This window comes from Coregonus lavaretus (genome assembly GCF_964263955.1).
Source record: "Coregonus lavaretus genome assembly, chromosome: 22".
NCBI lineage: Eukaryota > Metazoa > Chordata > Actinopteri > Salmoniformes > Salmonidae > Coregonus > Coregonus lavaretus.
The window spans coordinates 33355142-33374477 of NC_140009.1; the positions used below are offsets into that span (position 1 = coordinate 33355142).

General features: G+C 46.0%; 2 protein-coding genes across 3 annotated transcripts; one reads left to right on the top strand and one right to left on the bottom strand.

Moving 5' to 3' along the window:
- The first annotated feature begins 6387 nt into the window (after positions 1 to 6387).
- On the top strand, positions 6388 to 11896 carry LOC311149801 (zinc finger and BTB domain-containing protein 39-like). The gene is made up of 3 exons (XM_084187028.1): positions 6388 to 6456; positions 7514 to 9239; positions 9447 to 11896. Exons 2-3 carry the CDS (start codon positions 7551 to 7553, stop codon positions 10392 to 10394), a joined length of 2637 nt encoding a protein of 878 aa, XP_084043154.1. The 5' UTR covers positions 6388 to 6456; positions 7514 to 7550; the 3' UTR covers positions 10395 to 11896.
- A 3306-nt stretch (positions 11897 to 15202) lies between these two features.
- On the bottom strand, positions 15203 to 19014 carry ackr5 (atypical chemokine receptor 5). Of its 2 annotated transcripts, XR_014615083.1 has the most exons (3): positions 18884 to 19014; positions 15883 to 17166; positions 15203 to 15773 (listed from the first exon to the last, which is right to left on the bottom strand). XR_014615083.1 is itself a non-coding variant. In XM_084187520.1 (2 exons), the coding sequence occupies exon 2, from the start codon at positions 17161 to 17163 to the stop codon at positions 16072 to 16074; it is 1092 nt and encodes a 363-aa protein (XP_084043646.1). In that variant the 5' UTR covers positions 17164 to 17166; positions 18884 to 19014; the 3' UTR covers positions 15203 to 16071. The 2 variants fall into 2 exon arrangements, 1 of the variants encoding a protein (XP_084043646.1); XM_084187520.1 differs by having other exon boundaries at positions 15203 to 17166.
- Positions 19015 to 19336: the final 322 nt, after the last annotated feature.

Below are 19336 nucleotides of genomic sequence, written 5' to 3' on the forward strand. Positions count from 1 at the left end.
AGCCTTGTTATTGTTATTTTATTGTTTTACTTTTTATTTACATTTTTACCTTATTTTATTTAGTAAATATTTTCTTAACTCTATTTCTTGAACTGCATTGTTGGTTAAGGGCTTGTAAATAAGCATTTCAAGGTAAGGTCTACAACTTGGGGATGGCTGCCGTTTTATGGACTCTTAACCAACCGTGCTATTTTGTGTGTTTTTTCACATTGTTTGCAACTTATTTTTTACATAATGTTGCTGCTACCGTCTCTTATGACCGTCATTCGCAGTAGAAAGAAAAGGAGATATCGCGGAAGGAGATCGGGGTGCCTGGTAAGGAGCCGGCGATGAGTGGCTAATCTGCCTTTGCCATTGATACTATTGGCCAACTTACAATCGATTGATAATAAAGTGGACAAACTACAAGCACGTACAGTGCCTTGCAAAAGTATTCATCCCCCTTGCCGTTTTTCCTATTTTATTGCATTACAACCTGTAATTTAAATTGATTTTTATTTGGATTTCATGTCATGGACATACACAAAATAGTCCAAATTGGTGAAGTGAAATGAAAAAAATAACTTGTTTAAAGAAATTCTAAAAAATTAATAACGGAAAAGGGGTGCGTGCATATGTATTCACCCCCTTTGCTATGAAGCCCCTAAATAAGATCTGGTGCAACCAATTACCTTCAGAAGTCACATAATTAGTTACATAAAGTCCACCTGTGTGCAATCTAAGTGTCACATGATCTGTCACATGATCTCAGTATATATACACCTGTTCTGAAAAGCCCCAGAGTCTGCAACACCCCTAAGCAAGGGGCACCACCAAGCAAGCAGCACCATGAAGACCACGGAGCTCTCCAAACAGGTCAGGGACAAAGTTGTGGAGAAGTACAGATCAGGGTTGGGTTATAAAAAAATATCTGAAACTTTGAACATCCCACGGAGCACCATTAAATCCATTATTAAAAAATAGAAAGAATATGGCACCATAACAAACCTGCCGCCCACCAAAACCCACGGACCAGGCAAGGAGGGCATTAATCAGAGAGGCAACAAAGAGACCAAAGATAACCCTAAAGGACCTGCAAAGCTCCACAGCGGAGATTGGAGTATTTGTCCATAGGACCACTTTAAGCTGTACACTCCACAGAGCTGGGCTTTACGGAAGAGTGTCCAGAGAAAAGCCATTGCTTAAAGAAAAAAATAAGAAAACACGTTTGGTGTTCGCCAAAAGGCATGTGGGAGACTCCCCAAACATATGGAAGAAGGTACTCTGGTCAGATGAGACTAAAATTGAGCTTTTTGGCCATGAAGGAAAATGCTATGTCTGGCGCAAACCCAACACCCCTCAACACCCCGAGAACACCATGTTTTTAATCGGCAGGGACTGGGAAACTGGTCAGAATTGAAGGAATGATGGATGGTGCTAAATACAGGGAAATTCTTGAGGGAAACCTGTTTCAGTCTTCCAGAGATTTGAGAATGGGACGGAGGTTCACCTTCCAGCAGGACAATGACCCTAAGCATACTGCTAAAGCAACACTCAAGTGGTTTAAGGGGAAACACTTAAATGTCTTGGAATGGCCTAGTCAAAGCCCAGACCTCAATCCAATTGAGAATCTGTGGTATGACTTAAAGATTGCTGTACACCAGCAGAACCCATCCAGCTTGAAGGAGCTGGAGCAGTTTTGCCTTGAAGAATGGGCAAAAATCCCAGTGGCTAGATGTGCCAAGCTTATAGAGACATACTCCAAGAGACTTGTAGCTGTAATTGCTGCAAAAGGTGGCGCTACAAAGTATTTACTTTGGGGGGGGGGGGGGTGAATAGTTATGCACGCTCAAGTTTGTTTCACAATAAAACATATTTTGCATCTTCAAAGTGGTAGGCATGTTGTGTAAATCAAATGATTCAAACCCCCCAAAAAAGTGTAATACCATGTTGTAAGGCAACAAAATAGGAAAAATGCCAAGGGGGGTGAATACTTTCGCAAGCCACTGTATATCCTACCAACGGGACATTAAAAACTGTTATGTTTCACTGAGTCGTGGCTAAATGAAGACATGAATAACATACAGCTGGCGGGTTATACACTGTATTGGCAGGATAGAACAGCAGCCTCTGGTAAGACAAGAGGTGGCGGTCTATGTATATTTGTAAACAACAGCTGGTGCATGATATCTAAGGAAGTCACGAGGTTTTGCTCGCCTAAGGTAGAGTATCTCATGATAAGCTGTAGACCACCCTATCTACCAAGAGAGTTTTCATCTATATTCTTCGTAGCTGTCTATTTACCACCACAAACCGATTCTGGCACTAAGACCACACTCAATGAACTGTATACGACCATAGGCAAACAGGAAAACGCTCATCCAGAGGCGGCGCTCCTAGTGGTTTGGGGACTTTAATGCAGGGAAACTTAAATCAGTTTTACCTAATTTCTACCAGCATGTTAAATGTGCAACCAGAGGGGAAAAAAACTCTAGACCACCTTTACTCCACACACAGAGACACGTACAAAGCTTTCCCTTGCCCTCCACTTGGCAAATCTGACCATAATTCTATCATCCTGATTCCTGCTTACAAGCAAATACTAAAGCAGGAAGCACCAGTGACTCGGTCAATAAAAAAGTGGTCAGATGAAGCAGATGCTAAGCTACAGGACTGTTTTGCTAGCACAGACTGGAATATGTTCCAGGATTCTTCCGATGGCATTGTGGAGTACACCACATCAGTCACTGGCTTCATCAATAAGTGCATCGATGACGCCGTCCCCACAGTGACTGTACATACATACCCCAACCAGAAGCCGTGGATTACAGGCAACATCCGCACTGAGCTAAAGGGTAGAGCTGCCGCTTTCAAGGAGCGGGACTCTAACCCGGAAGCTTATAAGAAATCCCGCTATGCCCTCCGACGAACCATCAAACAGGCAAAGCGTCAATACAGGACTAAGATCTAATCGTACTACACTGGCTCCGACGCTCGTCGGATGTGGCAGGGCTTGCAAACTATTACAGACTACAAAGGGAAGCAAAGCCGCGAGCTGCCCAGTGACACGAGCCTACCAGACGAGCTAAATTACTTCTATGCTCCCTTCGAGGCAAGTAACACTGAACCATGCATGAGAGCATCAGCTGTTCCAGACAACTATGTGATCACGCTCTCTGTAGCCGATGTGAGTAAGACCTTTAAACAGGTCAACATTCACAAGGCCACAGGGCCAGACGGATTACCAGGACGTGTACTCCGAGCATGCGCTGACCAACTGGCAAGTGTCTTCATTTTCATCCTCTCCCTGTCTGAGTCTGTAATACCAACATGTTTCAAGCAGACCAACATAGTCCCTGTGCCCAAGAACACTAAGGTAACCTGCCTAAATGACTACCGACCCGTAGCACTCACATCTGTAGCCATGAAGTGCTTTGAAAGGCTGGTCTTGGCTCACATCAACACCATTTTCCCAGAAACCCTAGACCCACTCCAATTTGCATACTGCGCCAACAGATCCACAGATGATGCAATCTCTATTGCGCTCCACACTGCCCTTTCACACCTGGACAAAAGGAACACCTATGTAAGAATGCTATTCATTGACTACAGCTCAGCATTCAACACCATAGTGCCCTCAAAGCTCATCACTAAGCTAAGGACCCTGGGACTAAACACCTCACTCTGCAACTGGATCCTGGACTTCCTGACGGGCCACCACCAGGTGGTAAGGGTAGGTAACAACACATCCGCCACGCTGATCCTTAACACGGGGGCCCCTCAGGGGTGCGTGCTCAGTCCCCCCCTGTACTCCCTGTTCACTCATGACTGCATGGTCAGGCACAACTCCAACACCATCATTAAGTTTGCCGATGACACAACAGTGATAGGCCTGATCACCGACAACGACGAGACAGCCTATAGGGATCAAGACAAATGAGATGATTGTGGACTACAGGAAAAAGAAGAGGACCGAGCATGCCCCCATTCTCATCGACGGGGCTGTAGTGGAGCAGGTTGAGAGCTTCAAGTTCCTTAGTGTCCACATCACCAACAAACTAACATGGTCCAAGGACACCAAGACAGTCGCTAAAGCTAACTCTCTCTCCTCTGCTCTTGTCCTTCTAGACCTGTCTGCTGCCTTTGATACTGTGAACCATCAGATCCTCCTCTCCACCCTCTCCGAGCTGGGCATCTCCGGCGCGGCTCACTCTTGGATTGCGTCCTACCTGACCGGTCGCTCCTACCAAGTGGCGTGGCGAGAAGCTGTCTCCGCACCACGTGCTCTCACCACTGGTGTCCCCCAGGGCTCAGTTCTAGGCCCTCTCCTATTCTCGCTATACACCAAGTCACTTGGCTCTGTCATATCCTCACATGGCCTCTCCTATCATTGCTACGCAGACGACACACAACTAATCTTCTCCTTTCCCCCTTCTGATAACCAAGTGGCGAATCGCATCTCTGCATGTCTGGCAGACATATCAGTATGGATGACGGATCACCACCTCAAGCTGAACCTTGGCAAGACGGAGCTGCTCTTCCTCCCGGGGAAGGACTGCCCGTTCCATGATCTCGCCATCACGGTTGACAACTCCGTTGTGTCCTCCTCCCAGAGTGCGAAGAGCCTTGGCGTGACCCTGGACAACACCCTGTCGTTCTCCGCTAACATCAAGGTGGTGACCCGATCCTGTAGGTTCATGCTCTACAACATTCGGAGAGTACGACCCTGCCTTACACAGGAAGCGGCACAGGTCCTAATCCAGGCACTTGTCATCTCCCGCCTGGATTACTGCAACTCGCTGTTGGCTGGGCTCCCTGCCTGTGCCATTAAACCCCTACAACTCATCCAGAATGCCGCAGCCCGTCTGGTGTTCAACCTTCCCAAGTTCTCTCACGTCACCCCGCTCCTCTGCACACTACACTGGCTTCCAGTTGAAGCTCACATCTGCTACAAGACCATGGTGCTTGCCTACGGAGCTGTGAGGGGAACGTCACCTCCGTACCTTCAGGCTCTGATCAGTCCCTACACCCAAACGAGGGCATTGCGTTCATCCACCTCTGGCCTGCTGGCTCCCCTACCTCTGCTGAAGCACAGTTCCCGCTCAGCCCAGTCAAAACTGTTCGCTGCTCTGGCACCCCAATGGTGGAACAAGCTCCCTCACGACGCCAGGACAGCGGAGTCACTCACCACCTTCCGGAGACATTTGAAACCCCACCTCTTTAAGGAACACCTGGGATAGGATAAGTAATCCTTCTACCCCCCCCCTTACCCCACCCCACCCCCCCAAGTCGTTATCCCACTGGCTATAAGGTGAATGCACCAATTTGTAAGTCGCTCTGGATAAGAGCATCTGCTAAATGACGTAAATGTAAATGTAAATGTGAAGAGGGCACGACAAAACCTATTCCCCCTAAGGAGACTGAAAAGATTTGGTATGGGTCCTCAGATCCTCAAAAGTTTCTACAGCTGCACCATTGAGAGCATCCTGACTGGTTGCATCACTGCATGGTATGGCAACTGCTCGGCCTCCGACCGCAAGGCACTACAGAGGGTAGTGCGTACGGCCCAGTACATCACTGGGGCCAAGCTTCCTGCCATCCAGGACCTCTATACCAGGCGGTGTCAGAGGAAGGCCCTAAAAATTGTCAAAGACTCCAGCCACCCTAGTCATAGACTGCTCTCTCTGCTACCGCACGGCAAGCGGTACCGGAGCGCCAAGTCTAGGTCCAAGAGGCTTCTAAACAGCTTCTACCCCCAAGCCATAAGACTCCTGAACATCTAATCAAATGGCTACCCAGACCCTCAATGGCAATGTACATGCTAAAAAACGGGTTATAGCCATGATGAGTTATATCTGTATGGCAACAGGCACAACTCCGATATAAAGTATTTTTTTTTGTGCTACTTATACAGTGCATTCTTAACAAGCTAACCATTACGAAACATATATTCGATCAAATAAGCCTCAAGTAGCATATTAGCAATTACATTTTTTGTTGACCAAATTCATTGACCTCCATACAAAAATGACTCACTTTGTGAGTTTTTTTTCGTGGACAGATTTTGGGCGGAGTAAAACGGTCGTCACCAGTTTCCACAGCCACAAAGTCATAAACCCCTCCTATTTCTACAATTTATCTTCTTAAAATGTGATTTTAAACCTAACCCAAACCTTAACCTTAACCATAATCTCAACCACACTGCTAACCTTATGCCTAACCCTAATCTTGAATTAAGACCAAAAAGCTCATATTTGTTTTCATTAATTTTGGGGATATAATTTTGACTTTGTGGCTGTGCTATCTAGTGGAAACCGAGTAAAACCTCTCGCTTCGCCTCTTTTTATAATTTTTTTCCGCTTTGCCTCTTTCTCGTTGGAGGCCTTTTTTTGTTTACGTTATTGCTGTGCGACTACTGGCATTAACGTAAGCTAGGGAAAACGTTAGCTAAATGGTCGAAAATACTGCCTTCTATTGGTAAATAATATATTATCAACATAACTTCATTTACCATAAGAACAGCGTTATCCACCTTTGCAGAAAGGTGGTGATAGGTTTGCATTTGGTAGAAAACTGTGACGTGCAGCTAGCTACGTTAGCGGGCTATAGCTAACGTTAGCAAACTAGCATTCAGTGAAACTTGAAAGGTTAAACGTTTCCTTCGTTTTTAGCAATTGGTGTTTCTGATGTATTCGATCAGTAACAACTGCCTGTTAGTTAAATAAGTATTAAATAGTTGGTTTACGAGCACGTGCGTGACAAAGCTGCACAATCACTCAATGGCTCTTGTTATTATTGGACGTTGCACAAAGAAACAGTGTTTATTACTAGTCCTGTTATTGTTGCAGACTGAGTTAGACAATGACGTGGTGGAAAAAGTACCCAATTGTCATACTTGAGTAAAAGTAAATATGCCTTAATAGAAAATGACTCAAGTAGAAGTGAAAGTCATTGCTTGTCCATATATGTATATATTCTTAAAGCATTTCGCTACACCCGCTATAACATCTGCTAAACACGTGTATGTGACAAATAAGATTTGATTTGATTTGATTTGATGTCACCCAGTAAAATACTACTTGAGTAAAAGTCAAAGTATTTGGCTTTAAATATACTTAAGTATCAATTATTATTTTTTTATGAATAATTTAAAATTCCTTATATTAAGCAAGCCAGATGGCACAATTTTTTTGTTTTAAAAATTAAATGAAGCATTTGTGTTTAGTGAGTCCACCAGATCAGAGGCAGTAGGGATGACCAGGGTTGTTCTCTTGATAAGTGTGTGAATTAGACCATTTACTGTTCTGCTAACCATTCAAATGTAACAAGTACTTTTGGGTGTCAGGGAAAATGTATGGAGTAAAATGTACATTATTTTCTTTTGGAATGTAGTGAAGTAAAAGTAGTCAAAAAATATAAATAATAAAGTACTGATACCAAAAAAGTACTTAACTAGTACATTAAAGTATTTTTACTTAAGTATTTTTCACCACTGACAATGACGCTGATGGTTTCCCCTTGTATCTTCTCATAGTTGGGCTCTGAGCTGTGAGTGACACTGCCAGGGAGGGATGAGGATCCGGCTGCAGGGCTCAGGCCATGCCGCCGGCCTCCTCACCGAGCTCAATCACTGCCGTCTCTCCCGCCTCTTCTGTGATGTCATCCTCCAGGTGAGGAGCCGCTCCTTCACAGTGCACCGTGCAGTGCTTGCCTGCGCCGGGACACACTTCCGCAGCCTGTTCTCAGGTAGGGGAAACCAGATCGGAACTTCTGGAGCCGGAGCCACGACAACATACTCTCTGGACTTTGTGTCCCCGGCCAACTTTGAGAAGGTGCTGACGTTCATCTACACCGGAGAGATCTTCACAGACCTGATAGATGTAGGGGTGCTGTATGAGCTGGCAGAGAGGCTGGGGGTGAGAGATCTGGTGCGAGCCTGTCACACTACCTTCCCTGACCTGCAGCAGCTGGGCTCAGGCTCTGCAGACTGTGTGGCGAATGGAGACCTGGACCCTGACATGGTTGCTGCTGCAGCTGGGGCATCAATGTGCTCGTCGTCTGCAGCATCTTGTTCCTCTCTGTCGTCATCTGCTGGTCCCTCGGCTGCTCCTACCCCTGCGGCAGCACCATCACCTCTCCCTCTCCCCCAGGGCAGCAGGGTGGCCAGGCTGGGCCGGGGTGGTGGACACACAGCCACTCTGTCCCTGCCCCTCAAAACAGAGGATGAGCAGTCTCACCTGGGCTATGGACAGATGGGCGATGGACAGATGGCCGAAGACAAACGGCTACAGCTGGCTGGAGATCAGCAGAGTTCAGTAGGTAGTCTCTCCACTATAGCTGTTGGGGCCACCCCAGGACCTCCCCTTCCCCTGCGGCTGAAGACTGAGGAGGGGGTGGAGGTGATGATGGGAGATGGGGTTGGTAATGGTGAGGTGGAACAGATGGTAGCTAGTGGGAGTAGAGCTGGTTCTCTACCTCCATGTGTGTCTGACGCCTGCTCCTTCCCTTACCCGTCAGCCCAGCTTGGAGGGGGGGTCTGTGGGGTGGAGGCTCCCTGCGCCCCCTCCTCCTCTGGAGACACGCTGGACAGTCTGCAGTTGGGGGTGGTAGAGGGCGGGGTGGGTGGGGTCAGCTGTGGCCACACAGGGGTGACAGGGGTCATCTTCGAAGGGGAGGAGGATGAAGATAATGATGACGACAACGAGGAAGAGAGAGAGCAGCTGCAGGGAGATGAAGAAGGGACTGACGGAGGAGGGGAGCAGTGGAGACCCCTGGCTGAAGACGTCATTGAGCTGAGCGATGACGAGAACTACATGGAGGAGGAGGATGATGAGGAGGACGATGAAGATGAGGACTTGGTGTGTGTGGAGAATGGAGCAGTGGTTAGCAGAGAGGGAGTGAACCCTGGCCAGATGTCAGGTATGGTGGCGTGTAAAGCCTGTGGGATGGCACTGTTAACAGACTCTGCTGCCCTGAGGGCCCACGCGGAGACTCACCTCACTGAGACAGGGACCTGCAGGGTGTGTGGGGCATCTTTCCCCGGGGACCACGGGGCCGGCATCACCCACGCCCTGTCCCATGTGGTGTTCTCCTGTGACATGTGTCATCTCCAGTTCTGCAGCCAGGCCAAGCTGGTACGCCACAGACGCCAGGCGGCTGCTAGGTACACCCTCCCCAGTCAGCTCCACAATGCCACCCAGGGGCACAACGGGGAGCTGCAGTGTGCCGTCTGTAACAAAGCCCTCACCAAGGATTTCCAGGTCAGTGTGGTTTGATTTGCTTCACTTTTCCTGGGTGATTGGGCACGTGTTTTGGCTAATGGCAATGGTGAAATATAGAGACTGACATAGCTCAAACAAATTCACTGAACTCAAGAGTACACCTATTGCATTGTAGTGGCTAAGACACCTGTCTGTTATCCCTCCTTGTGTTGATGACATATTGTATTGTCTCTCTCCTTCAACCAGGTCATCAGGGATCACCTGCTGAGTCACGTGTCTATCCAGTCACTGAGCTGTGGTGTGTGCCAGCTGCCCCAGCCCTCCTTGTGTGCCCTGCTGTGGCACGCCCTCACCCACCTCTCCCTGCCAGTCTACTCCTGCCCGCTCTGCGCCTGCGGCTTCCTAGATCGCCCTCTGCTGGACAGACACATGGCCCTGCATGCCGAGGAGGCAGCAACGGACAGAGAGGCCATGAGGGCTCATAAAGCAGCCAGGGCAGAGGGAGAGGAGGAGCTGCGTTGCTTCTTATGCCCACAGACCTTCCGCTCTGGCACAGCCTTCCAGTACCACCTGAGCTTTCACACCAACGAGACCCAGCCCCAGGGCCAGGGCAGCCAGGGGTGGACAGGGAAACGTAAGGCTGAGCAGATGGAGTACTCCTGCTCCTCCTCCTCCCCCCTGGAGGCTGGCAGCCTGGGGAAGCTGGGCAACATGGGCTTCGGCCTGGGGATGGGCTCCTTCAGCCTCTCAGACACGCTGCTTCAGGGGGCTGTGGCGTCTGGCTTCTCCGCAGGCCTCCTGTCCAATGGGAACTCCTCTAGCATGGGTGGGTCGGCCATGGGTGCCACCATCCCCCGGGGGAAATGGTACCGCTGTCGGTTCTGCGGCAAACACTTTGCCCACTCTGGCGAGTTCACCTACCACCTGCGCATCCACACTGGGGAGAAGCCGTACCAGTGCAAGGTGTGCCTGAGGTTCTTCCGAGGCCGCTCGACCATGATCTGCCACCTGAAGACCCACGCCGGGGCACTCATGTACCGCTGCACCGTCTGCGGCCTGTATTTCTCCACGCTCAAGCTGGTTTCCTCCCACATGGAGATCCACAAGGACCACCTGCCTCCAGACTTCAACATAGAGCAGACTTTCATGTACAATGACCACTCCAAAGAACCCCTCCCCGCCCTGGACACCTGATCAGCTACTCCTCTGGTGTCGCTCTGCCTTCGTCTCGCTTTCACTTCCTTTTATTCCCCACGTCTTTTTTTTGTCTGTGTGCTTGTCTGTCATGCTCCTTCTCTTCTCTCTCGCTTTCTCTCTCTCTGGTTGTGGACCATATCTATAGACTTGTGGAATGTATTTAACTTGTTTTATGTCTGTATTTGAGACCAGTTTTGTAGCATAGTGTAACAGAAAAGGACATCATCTTCTTTCTTGGAAGTAGCTTAGCCACTTGGTGGCAGTGTATGCATTGTTGTCTATTGAAAGAAGGACTTGTTACTGTTTACTGTCTGCAAGCTTTTTTCAAGGCAAGTCCATTTTGGCTTTTCCTAAAAAGTATATTATTACTCTGCTTTACAAAAAGTGTTGTTTTTCTGTCAGTTAAGCTCCATGTTCATGTATCCATTTATATATGAAACACATGATGGACCATCTGCGTGTCTGTCTGAGTGAAACACCATATTTACCACTGTGCACCAAGCGTTAAAGGCCCAGTGCAGTCAAAAACGTGATTTTCCTGTGTTTTATATATATTTCCACATTATGAGGTTGGAATAATATTGTGAAAATGATGTTTGTGAAAATAACTGTTTGAAAAGACCGCCTGAAATTCCAGCCTGTTTTGGTGGGATGGAGTTTTGGCCTACCTGGTGACATCACCAGACGGTAAATTACTTAATAGACCAATAAGAAAAAGTTCCAAACCTCTCTACCAATTACTGCTAGTTTTCATTTTTCCCCTCAGACAGTCCTAGCAAAATTATTGCTTGAGAAATTGCTCTTTGCTAAGAAGCTATTTTAGTTTATTTTTGACCATTTTAATTGACAATAATCACAGTAAGTTACTTAATTGTTACCCAGAAATGATTTGATATTGAGATAAAAACGGCTGCATTGGACCTTTAAGTGTACCTGACCAGTCATACTGTACTTTGTAACCGAAGAATGAGGATGAATGAGGCCTTACTATATCAGTTCCCTAGGAAACCATTTAGGTGTGTTTTCCTCCAAGCATTTTACTTCTGTAGTGATAGACTATAATGCAAACATGATACTGTAGTTCATGTAGACTGTATGTATTAGTGATCAGATGATATGAACGAACGAACGGTGGTTTCCAAACACACAATGCCATTAAGTCACACAAGTGGTTTAAAATTCACATGAAATCACGTGTGCCGTGTCTCAGCATTTTAAAAGCACTACATTATGAGTATTGTGCTCTGTAGACTTGTGGTCCTTCAAGTGCATACTTTGGATATGATGATATTTTAACTCAACTCATGTTTGTGTTCTATTTGGTGTCTTACCTCTTTATGAAACTATTTATTCTATTAATGCTGTTTTTTAATTGTAAATTGTATGTACTTTTTTAGTGAGAACTATGAACGTTTTCCATTATATATACTGAACAAAAATATAAACGCAACATGTACAGTGTTGGTCCCATGAAATAAAAGTTCACAGAAATGTTCCATACTTATTTCTCTCAGATTTTGTGCACAAATTAGTTTACATCCCTGTTAGTGAGCATTTCTCTTTTGCCAAGATCATCCATCCACCTGACAGGTGTGACATATCAAGAAGCTGATTAAACAGCATGATCATTACACAGCTGCACCTTGTGCTGGGGACAATAAAAGGCTGCTCTAAAATGTGCAGTTTTGTCACACAACACAATGCCACAGATGTCTCAAGTTTTGAGGGAGCGTGCAATTGGCATGCTGACTGCAGGAATGTCCACCAGAGCTGTTGCCAGATAATTGAATGCTCAATTCTCTACCATAAGCCACCTCCAATGTCATTTTAGAGAATATGGCAATACGGACCTCCACATCCGGCTTCTTCACCTGGGGGATCGTCTGAGACCAGCCACCCAGACAGCTGATGAAACTGTGGGTTTGCACAACCGAAGAATTTCTGCACAAACTGTCAGAAACCGTCTCAGGGAAGCTCATCTGCGTGCTCGTCGTCCTCACCAGGGTTTTGACCTGACTGCAGTTCGGCGTCGTAACCGACTTCAGTGGGCAAATGCTCACCTTCGATGGCCATTCTGCTCACAGTGTGAACAGAGTGCCCCATGGTGGCGGTGGGGTTATGGTATGGGAAGGCATAAGCTATGGACACCGTGACGAGATGCTGAGGCCCATTGTTGTGCCATTCATCTGCCGCCATCACCTCATGTTTCAGCATGATAATGTACTGCCCCATGTCGCAAGGATCTGTACACAATTCCTGGAAGCTGAAAATGTCCAAGTTCTTCCATGGCCTGCATATTCACCAGACATGTCACCCATTTGAGCATGTTTGGGATGCTCTGGATCGATGTGTACAACAGAGTGTTCCAGTTCCCGCCAACATCCAGCAACTTCATACAGCCATTGAAGAGGAGTGGGACAACATTCCACAGGCCACAATCAACATTCTGATCAACTCTATGTGAAGGAGATGTGTTGAGCTGCATGAGGCAAATGGTGGTCACACCAGACTGGTTTTCTGATCCACGCCCCTACTTTTATTTTTTAAAGGTAGTTGTGGCCAACGTATGCATATCTGTATTCCCAGTCATGTGAAATCCATAGATTAGGGCCTAATTAATTCATTTCAATTGAAATTAATTCATTTCAGTAAAATCTTTAAAATTGTTTTATATTGCAGTTATATTTGTGTTCAGTGTAGTTTCTAGTTCTGTAAAGAATAAAGTAAACATCAGATTTTTTTTTTGAGAATCTCATTATATTGTAACTTTTAGACCTAGGCTTGATTTTTCTTCATTGCATTTAATATAAACTCAGCAAAAAAAAAAACATCCTCTCACTGTCAAATCAAAACTTAACATGTGTAAATATTTGTATGAACATAACAAGATTCAACAACTGAGACATAAACTGAACAAGTTCCACAGACATGTGACTAACAGAAATTGAATAATGTGTCCCAGAACAAAGGGTGGGGGGGGAGGTCAAAATCAAAAGTAACAGTCAGTATATGGTGTGGCCACCAGCTGCATTAAGTACTGCAGTGCATCTCCTCCTCATGGACTGCACCAGATTAGCCAGTTCTTGCTGTGAGATGTTACCCCAGTCTTCCGCCAAGGCACCTGCAAGTTCCCGGACATTTCTGGGGGGAATGGCCCTAGCCCTCACCCTCCAATCCAACAGGTCCCAGACGTGCTCAATGGGATTGAGATCCGGGCTCTTCGCTGGCCATGGCAGAACACTGACATTGATGTCTTGCAGGAAATCACGCACAGAATGAGCAGTATGGCTGGTGGCATTGTCATGCTGGAGGGTCATGTCAGGATGAGCCTGCAGGAAGGGTACCACATGAGGGAGGAGGATGTCTTCCCTGTAACGCACAGCGTTGAGATTGCCTGCAATGACAACAAGCTCAGTCCGATGATGCTGTGACACACCGCCCCAGACCATGATGGACCCTCCACCTCCAAATGGATCCCGCTCCAGAATACAGGCCTCAGTGTAACGCTCATTCCTTCGACGATAAACGCGAATCCGACCATCACCCCTGGTGAGACAAAACCGCGACTCGTCAGTGAAGAGCACTTTTTGCCAGTCCTGTCTGGTCCAGCGACGGTGGGTTTGTGCCCATAGGCGACGTTGTTGCCGGTGATGTCTGGCGAGGACCTGCCTTACAACAGGCCTACAAGCCCTCAGTCCAGCCTCTCTCAGCCTATTGCGGACAGTCTGAGCACTGATGGAGGGATTGTGCGTTCCTGGTGTAACTGTTATTGCCATCCTGTACCTGTCCCGCAGGTGTGATGTTCGGATGTACCGATCCTGTGCAGGTGTTGTTACACGTGGTCTGCCACTGCGAGGACGATCAGCTGTCCGTCCTGTCTCCCTGTAGTGCTGTCTTAGGTGTCTCACAGTACGGACATTGCAATTTATTGCCCTGGCCACATCTGCAGTTCTCATGCCTCCTTGCAGCATGCCTAAGGCACGTTCACGCAGATGAGCAGGGACCCTAGGCAACTTTCTTTTGGTGTTTTTCAGAGTCAGTAGAAAGGCCTCTTTAGTGTCCTAAGATTTCATAACTGTGACCTTAATTGCCTACCTTCTGTAAGCTGTTTTGTCTTAACGGCCGTTCCACAGGTGCATGTTCATTAATTGTTTATGGTTCATTGAACAAGCATGGGAAACTGTGTTTAAGCCCATTACGATGAAGATCTGTGAAGTTATTTTGATTTTTACATATGATCTTTGAAAGACAGGGTCCTGAAAAAGGGACGTTTCTTTTTTTGCTGAGTTTATTATGACGTCCACTGCCACAGAATACTACATTCATCATCACATTTTAATGATGCATATGCAGTTATAAACAATTGAAAGCGTTTATCTAGTTCCTGCTTTAGGGATAGATGACCTTTGCATCTAGAACCCTGTTCTGCTCTAGGTATGCTGCTTCCTCCCATTGTGCCGTATGCAGAGTGAAACCTATGCCTTTTCTCCCTCCACTTATCACCATGTCAACATCATTAAACCAACAGACTTCCCAGTGAAAGCAAATAGGCCAGTATTCAACTAAATAATGAGGACAGTGATTGTATATTTATTACCACATACAATAAAAAGTTATTACATTTGGGGCAGTTTCCCAGACACAGATTAAGCCCAGTCCTGGACTAAAAAGCAAGCTCAATGGAGAATCTCCTTTGGGATACCGGGATACCAGCCCATATTGAAATACTATGAGATATTCATAGTGTTGTCCCTATTGAGAAGTCATCAAAAGGAAAAGTTGATTACTTTTATAATACACAATCATTCTGTTTGAAATACTTTTATTGAATGTAACAGGTGACATCATTCAGCATCCAACACATTTACAAATTCAGCAGCTTTAAAAATATATAGTTAAATACAATCAGAGCATTTGTTAAATATGGATGTTACTGTGTGGAAATTAAGACGTGTTTATATGTTTTTGTAATCAAAATTGTTTTATATTCATCAGTTACATTTCAACATTTGTACAAGTTGTTTATACTCAGTAGTTATTAGGATCAATCTTATCTGTGTTGCACAGAGGAAAATGTTTGTTTCCGAGGAAGCATTCCTCTTCACCCTGTGACGTAATGACTGTAATTCTGTCCTCCAGAAGTTCCTAGACATTGGTGCCATAAGTTCCTGTGGGAGTTAAAGATGGAAAAAAATCTGTAAATGTTTCCTTCCTTCCTCTGTTTACAACATTGATGGGCTGAAAAACAGGATCATGTGAAAACAGGAGACAGATTATGAGAGGGACACTGAGTGTTTGTCAGCCCATCATTTACATTACTATTGCTTAGTGACCAAGGCTGCATCCCTAATCTCCACACTTCTCCAAAAGTGTGCACTTGCACACTCCCTGTCATGGATTTAACAATGATGGAAACTCCCTCCAGGCAATGCTTACACTAATCAAATGCTTTAAAATCCATGACAGGGAGTGTGCAAGTGCATACTTTGGGAGTAGGGTGGACAATCTGGAGCCAAGTCATCAACAGCAGAGACTGTTAGGAGGCTTCTTGTCTTTTAGCCTGTGAAAGCAGCACATGCTTCAGTTAGTTTTTTAAAAAAATTTCTTTCCTCCATTGTCCTTCAGTGATGATGGCTAGTTAAGTCTCAATGTGACACTATGATGCTTCCTTTTTCTACGAGGCAGCAACGTCAGAATGGCTGGTACTCATGTTGCTAAGCTTGCGTTCCTTCTTGCCCGTGTCTGGTCCTCTTGCGTTGGGTGCAGTTTCTTGGGGATTCGACCCTCCTGGGCCCTCCCTGGGTACATAGTGGACCACAGCGTTGATCAGGTTGGTGCGGAAGCTCTTGCTTAGAAAGTTGTAGAGGACTGGGTTGGCAATGCAGTGGAAGAGGGACAGGCACTGGACCACACTGTAGGAGAAGTAGAGCACCTCCACTGTGTTGCAGCTGAACACGTGAGGGTCCAGATCATCCACCATCATCAGGAACATGACCATGTGGTACGGCAGCCAGCAGATGACAAACACCAGGGAGTACACATGCACCAGCCACACATCCCGTCTTCCCTGCACGTCTGGAGCGGAACGCACCGCCCGGGCGATCAGCACGTTACAGGTGACGATGATGGAGACCGGGACCAGGAACTGGAAGATGAGGCAGAGGAAGGATATGGAGACGAACCACTCAGTGTAGTTGTTCTCTGGCAGCATGTAGCAGCCGGGCTCGTCCCACTCCAGCAGGTCCATGTGGAAGTTCTCTAGCAGAGCCAGGAACAGGGAGAAGAGCCAGAGACCACCACAGAGTAGCCAACGGCGACGCCTGGCCACGGGGAAGCAGGCAGGAGATGAGGGCCTGGACAGGGACAGGTAGCGCTCCAAGGTCATGAAAGCCAGGAAGAATGAGCTGCTGTAGAAGTTGACCACATAGATGAGGTGGGTGACTTTACACAGGAAGCGGCCCCACAGCCACACCTTGTCCATGGTCACCTCCAGCATGAAGAAGGGCATCATTAAAACCACCATCAGGTCCGACAGGCTCACGTTGATGACACAGAACAAGACGCCGTTGGCCGAATGGCGCCGGCGCCAGTTGACCCACACCACCAGGGTGTTCTCAGCCAGCCCCACCATGAACAGCAGCAGGTAGAGCAGAAACAGGGCGATCCTCCGATAGTCCTTATCCAGGTTGATGGTGCATTCGTAGACAAACCAGGGTGTGCCATTGAAGAAATTAAATGAGGAGTTGTGGAAGTCGAATTCGTTCATGTTCTGTTGAAAGCAGAGGAAATTGTTAGCTGTGTAAGGAGTTTAGTATTGGGCTAATCAGATTATAGTCAGTCATTACATAATGTAAGCAGTGGAGGACGTGCATTGTTAAAACATGGATTTCTGGTTGGTTTTGAGTTTGCTAATGTAGCCTACAAGATGAGATGTGAGGAGCATTTCTCTCCATAGAATTGTCAGGAATCATTTTTTAATCTACAGTGACTTCAGAAAGTATTCATACCCCTTGATTTATTACACATTTTGTTGTTACAGCCTGAATTCAAAATGGATTAAATTGATTTATTTTATACACACAATATCCCATCATGACAAAGTGAAAACATGTTTTTAGAAATGTTAACAAATTATTTTAAAATGAAATACAGAAATATCTAATTTACATAAGTATTTACACCCATTTCAATACTTTGTAGAAGCAGCTTTGGCAGTGATTACAGCTGTGAGTCTTTCTGGGTAAGAGCTTTTCACTCCTAGATTGTGCAACATCTGACCATTATTATTTTCAAAATTCTTCAAGCTCTGTCAAATTGGTTGATGATCATTGCTAGACAACCATTTTCCAGTCTTGCCATAGATTTTCAAGTAGATTTAAGTCAAATCAAATCAAATGTTATTGGTTGCACACAGATATTTAGCAGACGTTATCGCGGGTGTAGCGAAATGCTAAAACTTTAACTCGGCCACTCAGGAACATTCACTGTCTTCTTGGTAAGCAACTCCAGTGTGGATTTGGCCTTTTGTTTTAGGTTATTGTCCTGCTGAAAGGTGAATTCATCTCCCAGTGTCTGGTGGAAAGCAGACTGAACCAGGTTTTCCTCTAGGATTTTGCCTGTGATTAGTTCCATTTTGTTTCTTTTTTATCCCAGTCCTTAACGATCACCATTATGCTTGAAAATATGGAGAGTGGTACTCAGTAATGTGTTGTATTGGATTTGCCCAAAACATAACACTTTGTATTCAGGACAAAAAGTTCATTGCTTTGCCACATTTTTTGCAGTATTACTTTAGTGCCTTGTTAAACACAGAATGCATGTTTTGGAATATTTTAATTCTGTACAGGCTTCCTTCTTTTCACTCTGTCAATCAGGTTAGTATTGTGCCTCATGGTGAAATCCCTGAGCGGTTTCCTTCCTCTGGAAATTGAGTTAGGAAGGACACCTGTGTCTTTGTAGTGACTGGGTGTATTGATACACCCTCCAAAGTGTAATTAATAACTTCACCATGCTCAAAGGGATATTCAATGTCTACCAATAGGTGCCCTTCTTTGCGAGGCATTGGAAAACCTCCCTGGTCTTTATGGTTAAATCTGTGTTTGAAATTCACTGCTCAACTGATGGACCTTACAGATAATTGTATGTGTTGGGTACAGAGATGAGGTAGTCATAAAAAAAAAACATGTTTAATACTATTATTGCACACAGAGTGAGTCCATGCAACTTATTATTTTGAAGTGTTAAACACATTTTTACTCCTGAACTTATTTAGGCTTGCCATAACAAAGGGGTTAAAAATACTTCTTGACTCAAGATATTTCTGTATGAATAAATTACTTTGTGTATAGTATAATGAGAGAATGAAAGAATAAATATGAATATTCACAAATTAACTTTTTCATATATCACTCTCAGACTATCAAGTCTAAACTCAAATCATTGCAAATTATACTTGAGGTGAAGAACAGTTGTCATACACACAGTACCTTGATGTGCTGCGGGCGGAGTGCCTGGTAGATGAAGGGTGGTGAGGGAAGGTCCCTCAGGGCAGGCGCTTCTGCTGGTCTGCCTGCCTGCTTGGGAAGCTAGCTGTGTCTTGGAGGAGCAAGAAGACAGTACTGGCTCAGTGATCCTGGAGAATCAGTGCTTAGATTTGGCAGACTGGAGTGCTAGATGAAGCTTTCTCCTCCCCTCATTCATCCCCCCATCCCTCAGAGCCAGAGTTGACAGGACATCCTAAGAAATGGGGTGGGGCTTGGTGGTGCAGAGCAGGGTAGGGCAGGAAAGCTTTGATGGCTGTGGGGCTGCCAGGGGCCAAATACTGGCCCATGACCCAAATGGCACCCTTTCCCCCATTTAGTGCAACACTTTTTTTTGCCATGGTCAAAACTAGTGCACTATATAGGGAGTAGGGTGCCGTATGGGAAGCAGCTCTGGGG

Bases quoted from the DNA above. Each gene is read 5' to 3' on its own strand.
- ackr5 (XM_084187520.1), bottom strand. From the start codon at position 17,163: ATGAACGAATTCGACTTCCACAACTCCTCATTTAATTTCTTCAATGGC.
- LOC311149801 (XM_084187028.1), top strand. From the start codon at position 7,551: ATGAGGATCCGGCTGCAGGGCTCAGGCCATGCCGCCGGCCTCCTCACC. The intron at 9,240-9,446 runs GTCAGTGTGGTT...TCCTTCAACCAG, and splicing joins CCCTCACCAAGGATTTCCAG to GTCATCAGGGATCACCTGCT.